At 32.7% G+C, this 17,582-nt stretch overlaps 1 protein-coding gene across 1 annotated transcript; it reads right to left on the minus strand.

Annotated features, from left to right (window-relative positions):
• Positions 1–2,099: 2,099 nt before the first annotated feature.
• On the minus strand, positions 2,100–6,234 carry LOC133294376 (MLO-like protein 6). The gene is made up of 11 exons (XM_061493029.1): positions 5,984–6,234; positions 5,347–5,463; positions 5,178–5,238; positions 4,971–5,059; positions 4,180–4,254; positions 3,851–3,945; positions 2,922–2,971; positions 2,782–2,822; positions 2,492–2,665; positions 2,304–2,339; positions 2,100–2,171 (listed from the first exon to the last, which is right to left on the minus strand). Exons 1-11 carry the CDS (start codon positions 6,227–6,229, stop codon positions 2,100–2,102), a joined length of 1,056 nt encoding a protein of 351 aa, XP_061349013.1. The 5' UTR covers positions 6,230–6,234.
• Between the last annotated feature and the right edge of the window lie 11,348 nt (positions 6,235–17,582).

Here is a 17,582-nt window from a genome sequence, read left to right on the forward strand (position 1 = left end):
TTCAAATAAAATATACTTTACTTATTTCATATTTTTTTACATTTTTGAGCAACTGAATTTTGTATTTTTTTTTGGCACATAATTTTTTAGCCAAATAAGTACAATGTTTCTCAATAACTAATAATATAAAATTAAATACCAACTTGGCTAAAAAGTGACGTACCATGCACAATAAATTAATATAAAATTCTCCCATAAAAAATTAATATAAAATTCAATTGCAAAAAAATTTAAAAAATAAGAAATTAATAAAAGTATATATTTAAGAAACAAACATGCTTTTATATTTTGTAAAATTCTAGTATGAGAAAAATTATTATAATATATCACCAAGTATTTTTTTTAAATATATATCTTCAATAATATTAGCCACGGTTTTTCATTTCCAGCTATTGAAAGCCAATTACTCAACGTTAGCCAGGAAAAAAGAGAGAGTCAACTTATGCAACTGCTCTATAAATATAGTAATTAATCAATTTAACATAATAATCCATTTATACAAACTAAATAAACAACATCACCAACAACATCACCAAGATTTAATGAAACCAACCCGTTCCAAATTTCTTGCTGTCCTCTAAACTACGACAAACATCATCATATGTTTTTTTTTTTCCTTGGGTTATATTTGCTTTTAGAGATTTGATTTTATCATGTTACATTAAAATTGAATTCTCATGTTATGACTCAACTAGTGATGAATCTCATATTTATTAAAAAAAAGTTTTGCACACAAATCGAAGAATCACAACATGAGAAAATGTTTTCCAATATTTTAATTATTTGTTGTTCTTTTATCAAATGAAAATTCCTTGCTACGTGGTGCAACAACAATCTCATGCTGGGTGGTGGGGTCATTGGTATGCAGTTGATGATTACGTGACAAGTAACCCATTTCCAATGTGTGATGGTGGGAATTGGAAGCAGAGGGAGAATCGTTGTCCGAGGGTGCGTCGAAGTTGGATATTCTTGGAGAGACAGGTAAGGTGTCCATTTCGGACCGGTAGTATCGCAACAGATGGACCGGAGACATAGGATGGGACGGGGTTGTCGGTCTGCTTGACATTGGTGTCACCGACAACGACCCACCACGGTTCTGTTTCACGTGCTTCTTTGCGGTCTGGTGCCAATTCCGTAGAGCCGCTGCTACTCTGTCATTGAATATTGTTGGCTTCATCGTTGAACCCATCTGTTTCTCACGCCCACAATCAATTAATTCTTAAATCAGAATTTCTCAACAGTTGAAGCAGTCATAAAAAATAACTGACTGAAAATTAAATAGATTACATAGGGAAAAGTGTTTGTCATTTTGAATGACAGAAAGTTATGTTATTTCAAGAGAGATACAGACACAGAAAATTTAAATTTTAAATTAAAAGAAACCACTCACTTTCTCTCTCTCATGATTTCTATTTTTCTGTGTCTATCTCTCTTCTAAAATGACATAACTTATGTCATTTAAAATGACAAACACTGAATCCATTTACATATGTTAGAATGTGAGAATAATGGGCCGATGCAATCCAAGAAAATCAAATATACTTTTTGGTAATTTACTTATCAATCTAACGTGAGTGTAACCAGTATTAGAGTGAGTGCATTTAAGTCATACATCACGCTACGTGTAATTTGTACAAAAACCAAAATGTATCAACCACGTCTCCTTCCCTGAAAGATCTGCACGTGAGGTTGAATGCATATTCCATGATGCGTGCAAATTTTTTGTATAAGTTGCATGTAATAGTGATGTGCGACTTAAACACAAAGATTTTCATGTATATTTCACTCGTATTGAATGATAAATAATTTATTAAAAAATTGGTAATATATTTGTTTTTGTTTTTTTAGCATTGGTTTCTTTCAAAAGGCTGAGAAAAGAGTTGACTTCGATTAGAAAAGTAAAAAAATTAAGAAACATGGATTTAGTATTAATTAAGTTACCTGTGTCACGAGAGCATAGAGAGGAAGAGTAACGTAGCTGCAGAGGATTTGAATGACCACCCTGAAATAATCCATGTTGATTAATGGTTAATTTGCAATAAGCTTGACATTAATGCTGGTAAAGTTGTGTTTGAGTTAAGAAGGAGTGGGAATGAGACTCACCCCATTGAGATTCTGATCACCACATCCTCCGTATGCGAATGAAAACAGGATCTAATACCAAATTGAAGCTGCGGTTGGAAAAAAAATAAAATGAAACAGCTTCATCGGATAAAGAAAACGAAATATAAACCAAGATAGGAAAAAGATAAAAAAAAAAAAAAACAAATAGGAGAAAAATGAACTAATTTTGAATGACATACCGCACTCCATGAAAAAAAAGCAAGCTGGAAAGCATTCTGTTCAAATAAATGAAAAGGAAAAGTAAATAAATAAACAAATATTATCTTACATTGCTTAATACGTATTATATTAATAATTCAAAAGTGATGTTATATAGTACTCATTTAATTATTAACTAATAATTGCTTAAAAAAAGTAGCATATGTACCTGAAAGAGGACAAAATTGATGAGGTTGAGAATTATGCCGGGTCGGTTAAACCAGAACAGGTGATCCCCTGGCTGCACCAACGGCACGCCCTTCAGAACCACTCCTCCTTGATGAATTCTTAGTCCCATCTCAGTTATGATTACTTGCAGCTTGGTTCCGACTAATAGGAGGATCTGCATTTTGTGGACATTACAAGAGTATAATGGATTAATATGATTATCGATCACTATATATATATATATATGAAATTGAACCAAAATTATAAAGTAGCCATATTGCATGTGCTTACAATCAAAGGAATAAATGGCATCCATAGATAAGAGTACCAGCCTGTCCATTCACATATGACATACATAGAGATAAGTGCATTTATACAGATAATGATGAGTCAAATACTTTGTCAGCGCGTTATAAGACGTATTTGATTACCATGAGTATTAAAGAGGAGAAACACCACTGCGATGAACCAGAATGGAGGACTGCAATAATCAGAAAGAGAACAGTTAATTATAATATGACTTTTTAAAATTTATATAGAGACTAAAACATTAGCTTATATATGTGTGTGTGTCACACTAGAAAGCAAGGAAAAAAAATCTATTGCTTGTTTAATTAAGAAGTATTTCTATTGCTTGTTTAATTAAGAAGTATTTCATATTCTTAAGAGGAGGGCTATATTGATAATTTTTTTTTTTACAAACTATAATATGTATTACTGGTAAGACTTTGTTTAAGAGTGTTTTACCGGTAAGACATTGTGTAGTTTGTAAAAAAAAAAAATTTGTAAATATAACATTCTTCTATTCTTAATTAAATTCTTTTAATCACTCAAAAAATATATTAAATACTTTTATTTTTTTGTTTTTATTTTAATACCTTAACCATAGTTATTAATTGTCTTGTTATAAAGGATATTGTTTTATTTGGAGGTATACACATTCAACCTCCTCCGATCACCTAGTTTTGGGAGTACGGCCCCGAAAGCTACCTTTCATTACAACAGCAGGTGCATTGAGCATCGCCATTGGAGGAAGCATAAAACTAATCCCTCATTCGAGAAGAGAGACACGTCATCTAGCCCCCAAAGACTTTTCAAAAATTTACTTGAGTCAAGATTTGAATCTCGGATCCAAATAAACGGAACTCAGTTGCTAACTGAGCTACCCTTGCGGTTAAAGGATATAGTTTTAATACAGAGAAAAAACGTATAATTTCACATATTATTAATAGACTTTATAACTGACTCTTTCTGCCCAATAGAATTTATAAACTGTGACCTCAGAATATCTATCTCCTTTAGGAATTTAAAACCATCAAATCCCAAAATACGAAAGGAGATGAGGTATAATGCACAAAACCTGATTCCTACAACAACTTTGAAATCCTCCTCCAACGATCGTTTTATATATTTCCGAAAATCAAACTGCGAGTGACTTTGAGGAGCCAAATGTGCCTGAATCAATCAACATTAAATTTCAAGTCATTCATTGGATGTTAAAGACACTAAGAAAATGTAATCTCCTAGCATGCTTTTCCAGGTGAAATAAATACAAAGAAAAATTAACGAATCATTTTATTTTCGAAAACTACAAACCGAAACAATACCATTGATTAATGGTCTTTGACTCTTTTGATTAAAGAAAGTCACAAGTGAAACTAGTGAGAAAGGAAGACTATATATATTTACCATTATAAATCCATGTCTCAAGGTCAAGTAATCCACTTTAGGAACTGACCGTACAAACTGCCTAAAGAAACAAACCTGCAATCAGGTGCAAGAGAAAGAAACGAGCTTAATAAATTAATACGTAACGAGAGAGACAAATTAAACAGCTACTTTGAATATCGATATATATTTTATTGTATTTTTCTTAAAACAAAATAATTTAAGAAATAAATAAATAAATAAAGAAAGAGCTCCTTTCTTTGGTGAAAAAGATAAATATGTCACTAGGAACTTCGGCTAGGTGTTGGCCATTTCAAGAGAAGAACATTGTTTCAAGAGGCCAAGAATATTATTCACGAAAAAAAGGTCCTCAAGCGAACGGCGCTGCCTCTCTAGAATGTCGTTGTTCAATTTTTATTAGTCATTAGAAAGATATTTTTCCGTTCTAAATTTGACGATTGCGACATTTTTCATTTTATTTCTCTGTATCCTTAATTTATTATTTTTTATTAACTTTCTCTGATATATATGTTCCATTGAGGCTTTGAGCTATGTACATAATATGAGCTTTCAGCCTAGACGTGCCATATTAATGTGTAAGTGTGAGCAGAGTCTAATGCCATAATGCTTTTGGGCAAATGCATTCACTAATACTATATAGTTTCAAACTATATAGTGGATAGAGACTAGCTACAAGAGTTTCATATTTCATATATATGAGTACTTTCATTAGAATATTTTTTTAATTAAGATGAATGTTTCTTAATGTATCCAGAAAACTAAGAGCATATATAAAAATAGGTTTGGCTTACAATCCAAATGAGGACAGAATTTTTGGTCCAGAAACTCAAGTGTCTTCTCCCAAATGATGTATCCCTCGCAAATCTGAACCGCTCGGGATCTGTGATATACACACAAGGCGCTTAATAAATATACAATTATGTGCATGTATGTATGTACATATATAATTCTATAACGTATGTGTGTAACATTTATTCAAACACAAACAAACGACAGACCGTTTGAAAATTGATGGTCAGCTGTCTTGGTTTCCTCTTCCCATCGCTTCCACCTTTTCATCTATTGAGTCATAATTCAACCAATTAATTAAGTAAACTCGGAGATATATATAGAAAGGGAGGCATATAATTTAGTAAAAGAAAATTGAAATATGTCTTCATTAATTACCTTTAATCTTCCTAGAGCCATAGTGAGAACAGAGTAAAGGACGTGAAAAACAGCCAGCACGAAGATAAATATATGGAGTTGATGAATACCATCCGATGACACAAACGGGACTTTACCCTGCACATTAGTGATAAGTGAATCATAACAGTAATATATATTTTTAGTATATCATATGCACCTTCGTTCTCAATCTTTTTCATTTCCTTTTCTTCTTTCTTTTTTAATTTCTGCTTTTATTGACCCTTTCCGTGAAGTTTTTGGCATCAGCAGAATTTTCAACTTTTCAAATCTTATTAATGTTCTAGTCTATTCTAAATAAAAATTTCGGCAGATGATGAAAACAAACTTATACTATATTGGAAATTAAATAGTGATTTTATTTCCAAAGAAATTTAAAACTATAATCGTTTTCATTGATTCATGAAACATGAACGTACATGATATCGACAGACAATATTTACGAACATATCAACAAATACAAAATAGGTTCAAAACTCAAAAATAGTCCTGCACATAAGGAAAGACAAAATGATGGGGTACACAACTTCGTGATGATTTCAATTTGCACATATGATAAAGTTTGAAAACATGGTAAAAAGATTGTATATGATAAAAACAATAACAGAATGGTACACACCTCGGGACAATTGTCGCTTCCTCCTCCCGCCAAAACACGTCGAGGAATTTCCTCGTACGAACCAAAGAACGCGGCTAGTAATCTGCGACCAGTGATTTTTTGTTCTGATTCTTCATTTGACGAGTCTCCGGTCTCTTCCTCATCTCTGCAGGGGTGCCATGTCCCTGCAACTTTTTCTGATATACATATCCTTGATATTGGACCTTGTCCTACCGTTAGGAGCAACGATATGAACCCCAATAACATAAGCTCTGCAACAACCCATTAAATCATTTATATGACCAATTTAAACACTTTTCATACGTCATTAATTATATAAGCTTTCTCGATTTGAGAGTTCAACAACGTAAGGGTATATTGAATTATGAGCCGGGTAAAACTCAAACCTGATTTGATCTTTTCAAGTGACTCATACAGAGCTCTTTTGTGCTTCTTCTTCAACCACTGCTTGCATAAACATGTTTTTTTGTTAATTAATACACACACCTATCTATATTATATATATAAATAGGGACATAATTATAAATTACACTATTTCATGTGATTAATAACTTAAAGCTTCATTATATAATAAATTAGAACTATTAAGTAAATAATGGTACTTATACCTTTCCAATGAGATGGATGATGTGCTCGATGGTTATAGAGATAAAAAGCAAAACAAAACAAACAACGGCGACGGCCCATGTAGGCGTTTCCTCTAAGTTTCTTCCTTCGCTTCCTCCTGCCATGGCTGCTTCTTAATTTGACAGCTTTGGAATTGTGTTTTCAATTGTTAGTAATAAATGGACGAACCGATGATGGGTGGGAACAGAGGAAAAGCGATGCAATATGAACAGAGAAATTCTATTCAGATTTCAGAGATACGAAATGGGGTGAAGGAGTTACGGAACCGGTACTATATGTTGTACTTTCTATTAATGATTGAAGTTGGGTTTCGTGCAAACAAAGGCACTTTATAGCTTATTATACTTTATAAAACTTCTAAGAAAAAAAAAAAAAAAAAAACTTCAATTCTCCGCGGTTTATACTTTTCTTTTTTTCTAAAAAAAAAAAAAAAAAATTAAAAATCAAAATAGAAGACTCTTGACTCTTGACCCCGACGCATAAATGAGAGCAAGGAAAAGACAAGTTTGTTTTGTTCTGGTTCGCTTTTTAGATCCTAACCGTACGTTTATCACAGTCTGAAGTCAACGTACGTATTACGTAGCCCCTTGACATTAATTATTTTTTATTTTTTTCAAAAGTTTTGTGTACAATACAACCGCCTTGGCATTTTGACTATGTGCTATCTCTTTTTCGATTTTTCAAATCTGCAAAATTCCCATTATCCTTTCACACACACGAAAAAAAAAAAAAAAAACCTCCTGCTTTTATTGGCTGCCATTAAGGGCATAAAAAATCTTCCTTCACATGGGGTATATTGAAATGATGATTTTTGTTCACGGGAATACGGGATGAATAGAAAATCGGACTAGATACTCTATGTGAAGAAGGGATCATGCAGTCATATTATTTGATCATAATTATTTATTGATGATGAGATAAGAGAGAGAAAAAAAAATGTATAATTTTTAAATAAATAAATGTGATCAAATAACATGATCATTTTTTCACATAAAAAAATCCATTCCATGAAAAAATTAAGCAGGAATAAATTTTCAGATGCACCAGAAATTTAGTACATCTGTCCAATCATTTTATGATAGGTAAACAGAAAAAAATGATATTATCTACTTCTTTTTAGATGATGTGATTTTTTTTTTCATATGTTACAAAATAAATGGACAGATGCATTAAATATTTATTCCCTTGTATATAAAGGGGCAGCGCTCCCAGGATTGTCAAGACATGCTATGATTGTTTACTTTTATTTTATTTTCTTTTTCTTTTTTTAATAATATTGATTTGCGTTCATGAATAATTGTGTTAATTATGATTTTTGAGTCTATTTATATTCTCGTTATAAATAGACTCTTTGTAAGGAGTGCAATAAAAAGAATATAGTTTTTGAATCTGGTAAGCAGATTCTTTGTAACGAGTGCTATAAGAAGAATATAGATAAATATTATTGAATGTAACTTACATCGGATAAATTATGATAAATTTGTGTCTTCATTTTTATTTCATTTTCTTTTTTCTGTTTACAATTTATGTGTATAATTGTTCTCTGTCAACACCGTATGTTTAGTATATATAATTTCTACAATCTCCTCCACCTTGAGACTGATTACAATCACTGGTAATAATACTTATTTAATTATCAATAAATAACTCGTTAGCTACATATAGTTAGATCAATAGGAGTTTCAATTCTCTCCTGTAAGAATTACATGTGATACTTATATTTGTAACATTTTTTTAATAAACTACATTAAACTTCCAACTCTTAGTGAAATTATGCACGGGAAAACTTCATTTTCCCTCATTGTGATTTTGTGATTTATCAATCGACCCTCTGTGGTTTTAAATTTATCGCTTAAACTCATTGTGCTTAAATAATTTCTTAGTTAACCCCTCGTGGTTTCAAACTTTCACTTAAATATCTTGTGGTTAGAAAAGATTTCACTTAAACCCCTTCTGGTTACAAATATAAAAATTTTTAAAAAATAAATATTTAAAATAAATGTTCTGTCTCTTTTTTTTATATCCTCACCTAATGCATTTAAGGTTTAAAAAATTCACTTATTTTTATCAAGAAAATAAATTCAAATCAAATATTACTTTATTTTATTTATTTTTTACCCATATCGTTAACCTAAAGAAAGTAAATATCTTATTTAGATAATATATATTTAATTTATCTTAAATAATATTTTTTAATGTCAAATATATTTCAAAAAAATAAGATAATTCATAAATTAGTTTCAGAATAAATAACTTGAAATATTTTTTAAATCGTAAATGCATTTACTGCATGAGGATATAAAATAAAAGAGAAAAAATTTATTTTTTAAAATATTTATTTTTTAAACCACAAGGTTTCTAAGTGAATTTTTTTTGTAACCACAAGGGGTCTAAGTGAAAATTTAAAACCATAGGGGGTTGAATGACAAAATATCTCAGCACAATGAGTCTAACTGATAAGTTTAAAACCACAAGGGGTCAAATGATAAATCAAAAAATCACAATGGATGAAAATGAAGTTTTCCCTAAAACATATATGAGTTTATTTTTTCTGCAGTCAACGTACATAAGTTATTTACATTTAACGCAAAACGACGTCGTTTTGGATAGAAATCAATGTATTTTTATAATTATAATTTATTTAAGGGCTATAATAGTCTTTTTCATTATAATTTTTTAATTTTTAATACAAAACAATGTCGTTTTGTGAGTGAACATAAATAACTTATTTACATTCACCGTTGAAACATTAAAGTCAAAATATATATACTTTTCTCGAAAGTTTATTTTATTCTACTAATAAATCCATAGTAAGCATATATGTTAATAGACGCAAGCACAGTTGTTAAGCAAATTTTGAGCTATTCTTATATAAGACCTAAAAGACATTGTGAAATTTACAAAAAAAAAAAAAAAGACATTGTGAAGGTAGAATTTAATTGATAATATTAAGGTCTTCTTTCTTTTTAACGTTTTTATAAATATTTCTTAAGATAATTTTAGAGATCTTTGCATAGTTCTTAAATAAGATTTTGGTCTTTATAATTTTCACTCTTATTAAGTTTTAGTCCTTTTAACCTTTTTATTGCATCGTTCCTTATATTTTTATTAATTTGGATTAATCCCTGCCGTTGAAAAGCTAATACCTAGAGAGGTTCAACTCATTAAAGTATTAGTCCATGTTTTCTTTTTACCAAGAATTAGTTCCTATATATATATATATATATATATATATATATATATATATATATATATATATGGAAAAAAATATTTCTGCAGTTAATGCAAATAAGTTATCTGCATTTATTCTCAAAACGACGTCGTTTTGATATTGAAATCTTAAAAAATTATAAATATAAAGACTATTATAACCCTGAAATAGATTAAAATTACAAAAATATCATGATTTTCGTCCCAAAACGACGTCGTATTGGATTTACTGCAGATAATTATCTGAAGTAACTGCAGAAAAAGCGAACCCTATATATACATATATATATATATATATATATATATATATATATATATATATATATAGGCAAAATGATTTCTGCAGCTGCTGTACCTACAGCAAGTAAGGATACACGTCCGAATCTTAGGATACGGCAACGGATCCTGAGTTTTTTTTTTTTTTTTTAAAAAGCCGTGGGGCCCACTTTTCTGTGTCAGCTGTAGATAACACTATCTACGGCTGCTGCAAAAATGTTAAGCCCATACATATATATATATATATATATATATATATATATATATATATATATATATATATATATATAAGAGTTTTAATCCGATAGAGAAAGCCCCAAATGAGTAAAAATACAGGGACTAATTAATACTGGAAGGAAGAAATTATAAGGACTAAAGTCTTATCATTTTTTTTATTTTTTTCTTATCAAACTGAGCTCATATTCGTTAACAAATACGTGTGTATTAGCAGTATGTAATGTGCACTATATTGTTACAAAAAAAAAATGCACTATATTAGTACTCGTTTGGATGAGTTTTTATTCCTAAAAAAATTGTTTTTTTTTTTTAAAATAAAAGTCATTTTGAGAATTTTTAGATATTAGGATAACAATTTTTTTTAAAAGAAAAATTTAAAATAAAAGTTAAATTGCTGCTTTTTTTTATAGCCAGTAGTTGGTTGCTTTCGAAAAAAGCACAAATTAAAAGATAATATAAATTTTTAAAATGCAATTTTAATCTTATCCTATCATACCTATTTTATCTCTCCTTATCCTATGATCATGCTATTTTATCTCTTCTTTATTGTAATTTTATATATAAAAAATGCTTTTTTTATTTTAACATCCAAACAACTTTTTTTATGTAAAAGTAATTTTCAGATCATACATCCAAACGTAAAATAACTTTACTTTTTTAAAAAAGTTATTTTAAAAAAATTATTTTCCAAACGCTTTTACGTTTTTATGATTTTTTATGATTTTTTTACTTTACGATTTTACGTTTTATGATTTTTTAATTCCCTTCCGATTTTACTTAAGAACTCGATTTTAACAACATTGGCAATGGGTCAATTGTAAGTGCATCATTCTCCCCTGCTAGGAAAAGTTCCGTCCTCGAATCTTCACTATCTTCATTGATATCAATCTCTTGAGGTAGAAACTCGAATGGTAATTCTTCCTTTATTAGATCTTTATCATCTAATTTCCCATTAAATTTATCATAAAGTAAATAATCATCGTAGATTAGATAATCATCATAAATCGGATAATCATCATAATTGGATTGTGATTATAGACTTCAAAGCCATAAATATTGAGTTGCATATTGATATCTTGAAAAGTGGACTAATTTTCATGTCGTACTCCCCAATTCTGTCCCTGGTTTAAAATCCCCAAAGGATTGATGTTCTCTTTTTCATTATCAGATGCGCCCTCTAATTTTATTTCTTCTTCAGATTGAACGTCCAACTTTGTCCATACAAGTCGCCGCTCCAAATATTGGATTTTCATGCTCTGCGCCTTCATAAGTCGTCGCACCAAAACATGGATTTTCTTGTCCAACGCATGCTCAAATTATCGTTTCAAATTCTGGATCTGTCTTCCGAGTTCTTCATTTTCTATGTTTTGCGGTTGTATTTAACCCATTTGTCCATATTCTTTAGTAACGAATTCATGTCTTTTGCCTTCACGACTCCACCATCCTCGACCTCCACGGTTTTGTTCAACCATTGGTTGAAGGAAACCAAATGCTCTGATACCAACTGATGCTGAAAGCGCAATAGAAAAATGGCTAAACAGAAAGTTGGGATTTTATAAAAGAGTATTCCTTCGGTTTTCAATTTTTATTAATAAAATAACAAAATTTAACTCCTACAATAAGGGTCATAAACACCCTCTTATAGACTAATTACAAATTGATCCAAAATTTAATATTCAAAAATCTAAAATTCTAAAAATAAGAAAAATATGAAAATAAATATAACAGTAATTAACTTCTAAAATAAATAAATAATTACAATTAAATAATTTAAAACATCGCTCAAATCTTAGATCTCAAATCATGCCAAATGTGTTTCTTTCCTTTTCTTCCCAAACAAATCACAATTATATATACTTCTTTTAAAATGGGCCATACTTCTTTTAAAATCGTCTCATCCCGGGGTCAACCCCGCCGGGTCACTGACCCCTTCATTATGTGGGTTGGGGTGAACAATTAGAGTTTGCATGCTCGTGGACCCCTTTAGCCCCTGAAACTCTCCGGTTAAACCCGTGACTCCCAGTTTTAGAGGGTCAAAGGGTGTCACTGTATTTTTTAAAAAAAAAATTGACACACAAAAAGACATCGTTTGGTGTGTAAAAAAATTAAAAATATAAATAAAACAAAATAAAAACTCGTTGTTGCCTAGATCTGAACTTGATCTAAAATCTGAATCGTTTTTTTTCTTCTCTTTCGATCTTCTCTCATAGATCTAGACTCACTCTCCCTGATCTTGTAATCTCCTCCACCATGGTGGTGGTTCCTCCTATCTCCTATCATCTTCAGTCTTCTTTATCCCTCTCATTTGTCGTGTTGGTTCTTCTCTCCCCGTCGTGGATTCGTCGCACCGCCGCCTCTCCTCCGCCATTCTCTCTTGGGTAAGGTATCTCATTTCACATGTTGTAGTATGTGCGTAAGAAGGACAATGAGAGCCTGTGTTTGATAATATAACTTTTCATTAACTCCATTGGAATAATTATTTTATACTTTGATAGTTTGATACTTTCATTAGCTTAAGTAATATTGAATTGTGGATGTAATTAGTTGAATTATATTAAATATATTTTGAATCTTTGATGATTGGTGGTTTGATTTTTTTGAATTTTTCATACAAGATATATTTATATTTATATTTTTTTAATTTATAAAATTGGATCAGCAAAGTGACCTTTTGACCCTGCGGTTGAACCCATGACCCGTGATCCCTGACCTCGGTCGAGCCAATGGCCGAGCCGAGCTGGAGCCATGTGCAATGAGTCAATTGTAAATGCATCAATGTATTTATTTGCAAAATTATTTTACTACACACATTATGTCCAAATACATTATTGCATTTAAATACATTATACTCGAAATGTTTTTATTAATTATCTAAATAAAAACTGAAACGTGACCCAAGGAAAAAGTTATCAGAATAGAATGGTATGTTAGTATAAAATTATTGCACAGCTTAGATAAACTCAAAAATAAATTTTATTAGGAAGTGTTATATACTTTTGTTTAAGGTAAGATTATGAGGTGTTCATATTATTTTATTTTTTTATCCTAATTATTTTTTTGAGACAAGTCAACCCCTCAGTATCCCCAGATAGTTATAGGACTAATTATCAACCTAGGCCTCATAGTTATATAATGCATAATTTTAATTATCATTAAGTATCTAATGGTTGTAGTGAAAAATCCATCATATCGAAAATATATCTTAAAGTTGAATTATTTTAGGAAATAAATTATTACACTGTGAAGACTAAAAGAAAAAGACACTCTTATAATAAACTCTGTCATTTAGTTCGACTTACATATAGTGTGTCGCAATGAGTAACATATGACATTACATATACTAATTTGAAGTCCTTGGACACCTACATATTGAAATCTTTAGAAGTTATATAATAGGGATTTGTGTTTGTCATTTTAAATGACATAAATTATGTCATTTTAGGAGAAAGACAGACACCAAAAATAGAATAATGGAAGAGAAAAAGTGAGTGGTTTTTTTAATTTAAAATTTAAATAAAAAAATTTATTTTGTATCTATCTATCTTAAAATAACATAACTTTATGTCATTTAAAATCACAAACATTTTTTCCTATATAATAACATAACTTGAATAAGCAAGTGCGTAGGACGCCCATACGCTGATTTATCATACATGTGTAGGAATAATAATATTTAACTTTGGATTAGTATTAAGCTTTGACAATTATCTAGATGTTGAATTTCAACGGAGAGACTTGTGGCTTTGACTAATTGTAAAAATAATAAAAATACACACGAACAAGCGACTGAAATTTTGATACGTTTGATTAAATTTCGGTAGGAGTATAGTATTAAGCTTTGACAATTATCCAGGTGATGAATTTCGACGGAGAGACCTATGGCTTTGACTAATTGTAAAAAACTAAAAATAATAAAAATGCAGAGACCCGAACAACCGTCTGAAATTTTGATAAGTTTGATTAAATTTCGGTAGGAGTATTTTGAATCAGTTTTGACTTTTGAGAAAGAAATAAAAACCTAATTCGCCGATTTTTTTAATTAGAAATATGTCTCAGATAAAATTATTGCATACATACATAAAAAATGGGTTGGACTCACTTTTTTTTCTCTCTCTTCTTTTTAGTAAATTTCACCATTTTTGTGTGTGTTGCATGTAGGGTGTTCGCGGACAGGATAGAATCAATTTTGAATCAAAAATTATCTGATTCAATTCCTTTGGTTTGATCATTTAATCATTCATCTGGTTTTTATTTTTTTCAAATCTGATCCTCTTATGGACCTGTATAAGGGGCCCATTAAGTGACAGGCCCAATAAGGAGCGAGCTATCTAAAATGTAAATCTAATGTAATCACGAATAGATATCCATCAAGGATGCTAATCCTAATACGACAGCATAGCAAGCAGGCATGGTCTCTTATCAAAGGCACCAAAAGTCCATCCACACTACCCACAAGTAACCTCTATAAATACAAGGTAAACCCTAAAGGTACGTTACGCTCTCTCTCTATCTCTTACTGTTATGTTGTCACTGTGCGCACACACACACCTTATTGGCTAACGCCGTTAATAGTATTCTGTGCACAGTGATCTGCTTGACTTAAGGGTATCTCTTTCATAGATACCTTGGGGGGCACTAGATCCAAAAGTAACATACCAGCCTATTGGGCTGAACATCTCTGTCCCAAGGACAGAACATTGGCGTCGTCTGTGGGAAATCCTTAACTTAGGAGTTTGATATTCCCACGAATCTGATTAAGGATGGTAGTACACACAAGGAGCAGTAGCCAGCAGCCACCCCAAAACCAGAATCAATCGCTGGAGCCAGTTCTGGAAGAGGTGAATCAGCCTCAAAACCATCCTGAAAACGATGTGGATTATGATCACGTCCATATCAACGAAGACGTATCAGATACAGCCTCCACTCCAGCACCCCACAACCGAGTTGTGGCTCCAATTCTGAACAACCCCCACCAACATCCTGGGGAGTTGGATGCCCACGTTGCCCAGTCTGCTGATCCTGACTCTCGGCTAGCTCAAAATGTGTTTGCTGCAATTTTGCAGTGAATGACAGAGATAAAGAATCGTAATAACCTCCAGCGGCAACAAGACTTCCAAAGGATACAGGAAGAGAATACCAGGAGAATGCGAGATCTGGAACAACGCTTAATGGGGATGACTGGACCAGGAGCGAGAAGAACCGAAGGCTAGGATGCCAATGGCCGAGAAGGAAATCACAACTTGGATCACCAAAATCGGATCATTTAGGTAGAAAACCGAGAAAGGCCTAACCCGATGAGCACGATGAATCTGAACCTGGAGAACTTGACGATGGGTGACCAGAACGCTGCTATGCAGGCCCTGACTCAAAATGCTTCAATAGAAGCAAATGGGAAAAGACACCGGGATGGAATCCACCCCAACCAGAATGCACAGATCATCAGAGGGTGCGTGGAACCTGGTGTCTACAGAAGAAAATATAGCAGGGGCAGTATAATAACAGCCCCTTCACTGGGAAGATTTTGAATGCTCCCTTCCCAGAAGATTTTGATTCAGCGTGATTGCCGAAATATGATGGAAGTCAAGACCCGCAGATCCACATCGATGCTTTTGATACAGACATGTACATCCGAGGGATAGATGAGCCCCTCATATCTCGAATATTTTCCATCACTCTGACTGGGGCAGCGCAGGCATGGTTCTCAACTTTACCTGCCAACTCCATTGCGTCCTTTGAGGAATTTGTGGAGAAGTTCCTCTTAAATTTTACGACAAGCAAAAAAATCCCAAATCCGAGTTCGCACTTAGGAAGATACGTCAACAATCCGGAGAAACTCTCCAGAGGTACCTCAGACGATTCAAGGATGCTGCATTGCAGGTGCCGGGTTTACAAGAGAATGCCCATGTACATCTCATTGTGGCTGGCTTGGATGGAGCATCCAGGCTAGCCAAGTCGGTCTATAAAGACCCAATGGGGACGTTGGAGGAATTCAGAACCCGTTCGAAGAAGTACCTCGAACTCGAGCAAATAGAGATTGCAAATGCACAATTTGAAGAAGGTAAAAGAAATAGCCCGAGAAGGAGGAGCCCGGTCCCTAAAGAAAAGGAGCGAATTGGTAATAAGAAGAAAGACTCTAGAACCAGAATCCCGGATGGCCGAGACCGGGGTTAGAAGATACGAGAAATATACACCATTGAATGCCTCGCACTCTCAAAACTGGGGGGGAAGTGGCAATGACGGATATGAAAAAAGTAGAAAGACCTCGACCCATTTTCGACAGAGGAGATTTGGACAAGTCCAAGTACTGTGTTTTCCATGATGGACCGGGACACACCACTGATCAATGTTGGGATCTCTGAGATGCTATGGAGAAATTTGTTAGAGATGGAAGATTACGCCAATATGTGATCAAAACTCAGGGTTCCAAAAATAACAAAAGAAAGTCTGGAAACCGGAAGAGAAGCAAAAGCTCGGTCCCTAAGAAGAAAAACAAGGATGAAAGGAACCACAAAGATGATTCCAACAATGATGAATTCACAGAAGCAGAATTTGACTGTAACGTAATTAGTGGAGCCCTTAGAGGAGGAGGAGACACTGTAAGTGCTAGACGAAAGTATCTGAAAGAGGCCCTTTCTATTCGGGATCGCCCTAAATTTAAGGAAGACCTTAGCAAACCAGATCATCCTCTGTTGTATTTCACAAAGGAAGACATGCATGGTGTTTTGTCGGGGCATGTAGACGGACTAGTCATCGCCGGAGCCTTAGTAAAGTGCCGAATTAAGAAGATTTTCATCGATGCAGGAAGTAGTGTCGACATTATACTGTGGGATGCTTTCAAAAATATGAATCTTGATTAGGAGGACCTCAAACCTTGCAAAACAACCTTGATATCTTTTAATGGAGAGTATACACCTCCTAAAGACTATATAGATCTCAGGTTAACCCTGGGAACAAAGGAAGCGTTCAAATCAGAATGGGTTAGATTCATAGTGGCCGATTTCCCAGAACCATACACCAATGGGACATGCTGGTCTCTACGAAGCACTAGAAGATAAAGGTGATAAGCAGCAAGAATGAAATAATCACTGTTTGTGGAGATCAAAAGGAATCCAGAGGATGCTACTTTGACACTGTTAAGGAGAACGAAGGCAGACATTCGAGTCCTCCCCGGATCCATCCGGGGGACAAACTCAGCAGGAAGACAATTCCCTACCATTCAAGGAAGCCTGTTAACATAGTTGAACTGGAC

This window comes from Gastrolobium bilobum, unplaced genomic scaffold, assembly GCF_033153095.1.
Source record: "Gastrolobium bilobum isolate Gb01-03AN ecotype WA unplaced genomic scaffold, APGP_CSIRO_Gbil_v1 utg36521, whole genome shotgun sequence".
Taxonomy (NCBI): domain Eukaryota; kingdom Viridiplantae; phylum Streptophyta; class Magnoliopsida; order Fabales; family Fabaceae; genus Gastrolobium; species Gastrolobium bilobum.

Bases quoted from the DNA above. Each gene is read 5' to 3' on its own strand.
- LOC133294376 (XM_061493029.1), bottom strand. From the start codon at position 6,229: ATGTTATTGGGGTTCATATCGTTGCTCCTAACGGTAGGACAAGGTCCA. The intron at 2,823-2,921 runs GTAATCAAATAC...GTGAATGGACAG, and splicing joins TCTCCTCTTTAATACTCATG to GCTGGTACTCTTATCTATGG. The intron at 2,340-2,491 runs GTACATATGCTA...TTATTTGAACAG, and splicing joins TCAATTTTGTCCTCTTTCAG to AATGCTTTCCAGCTTGCTTT.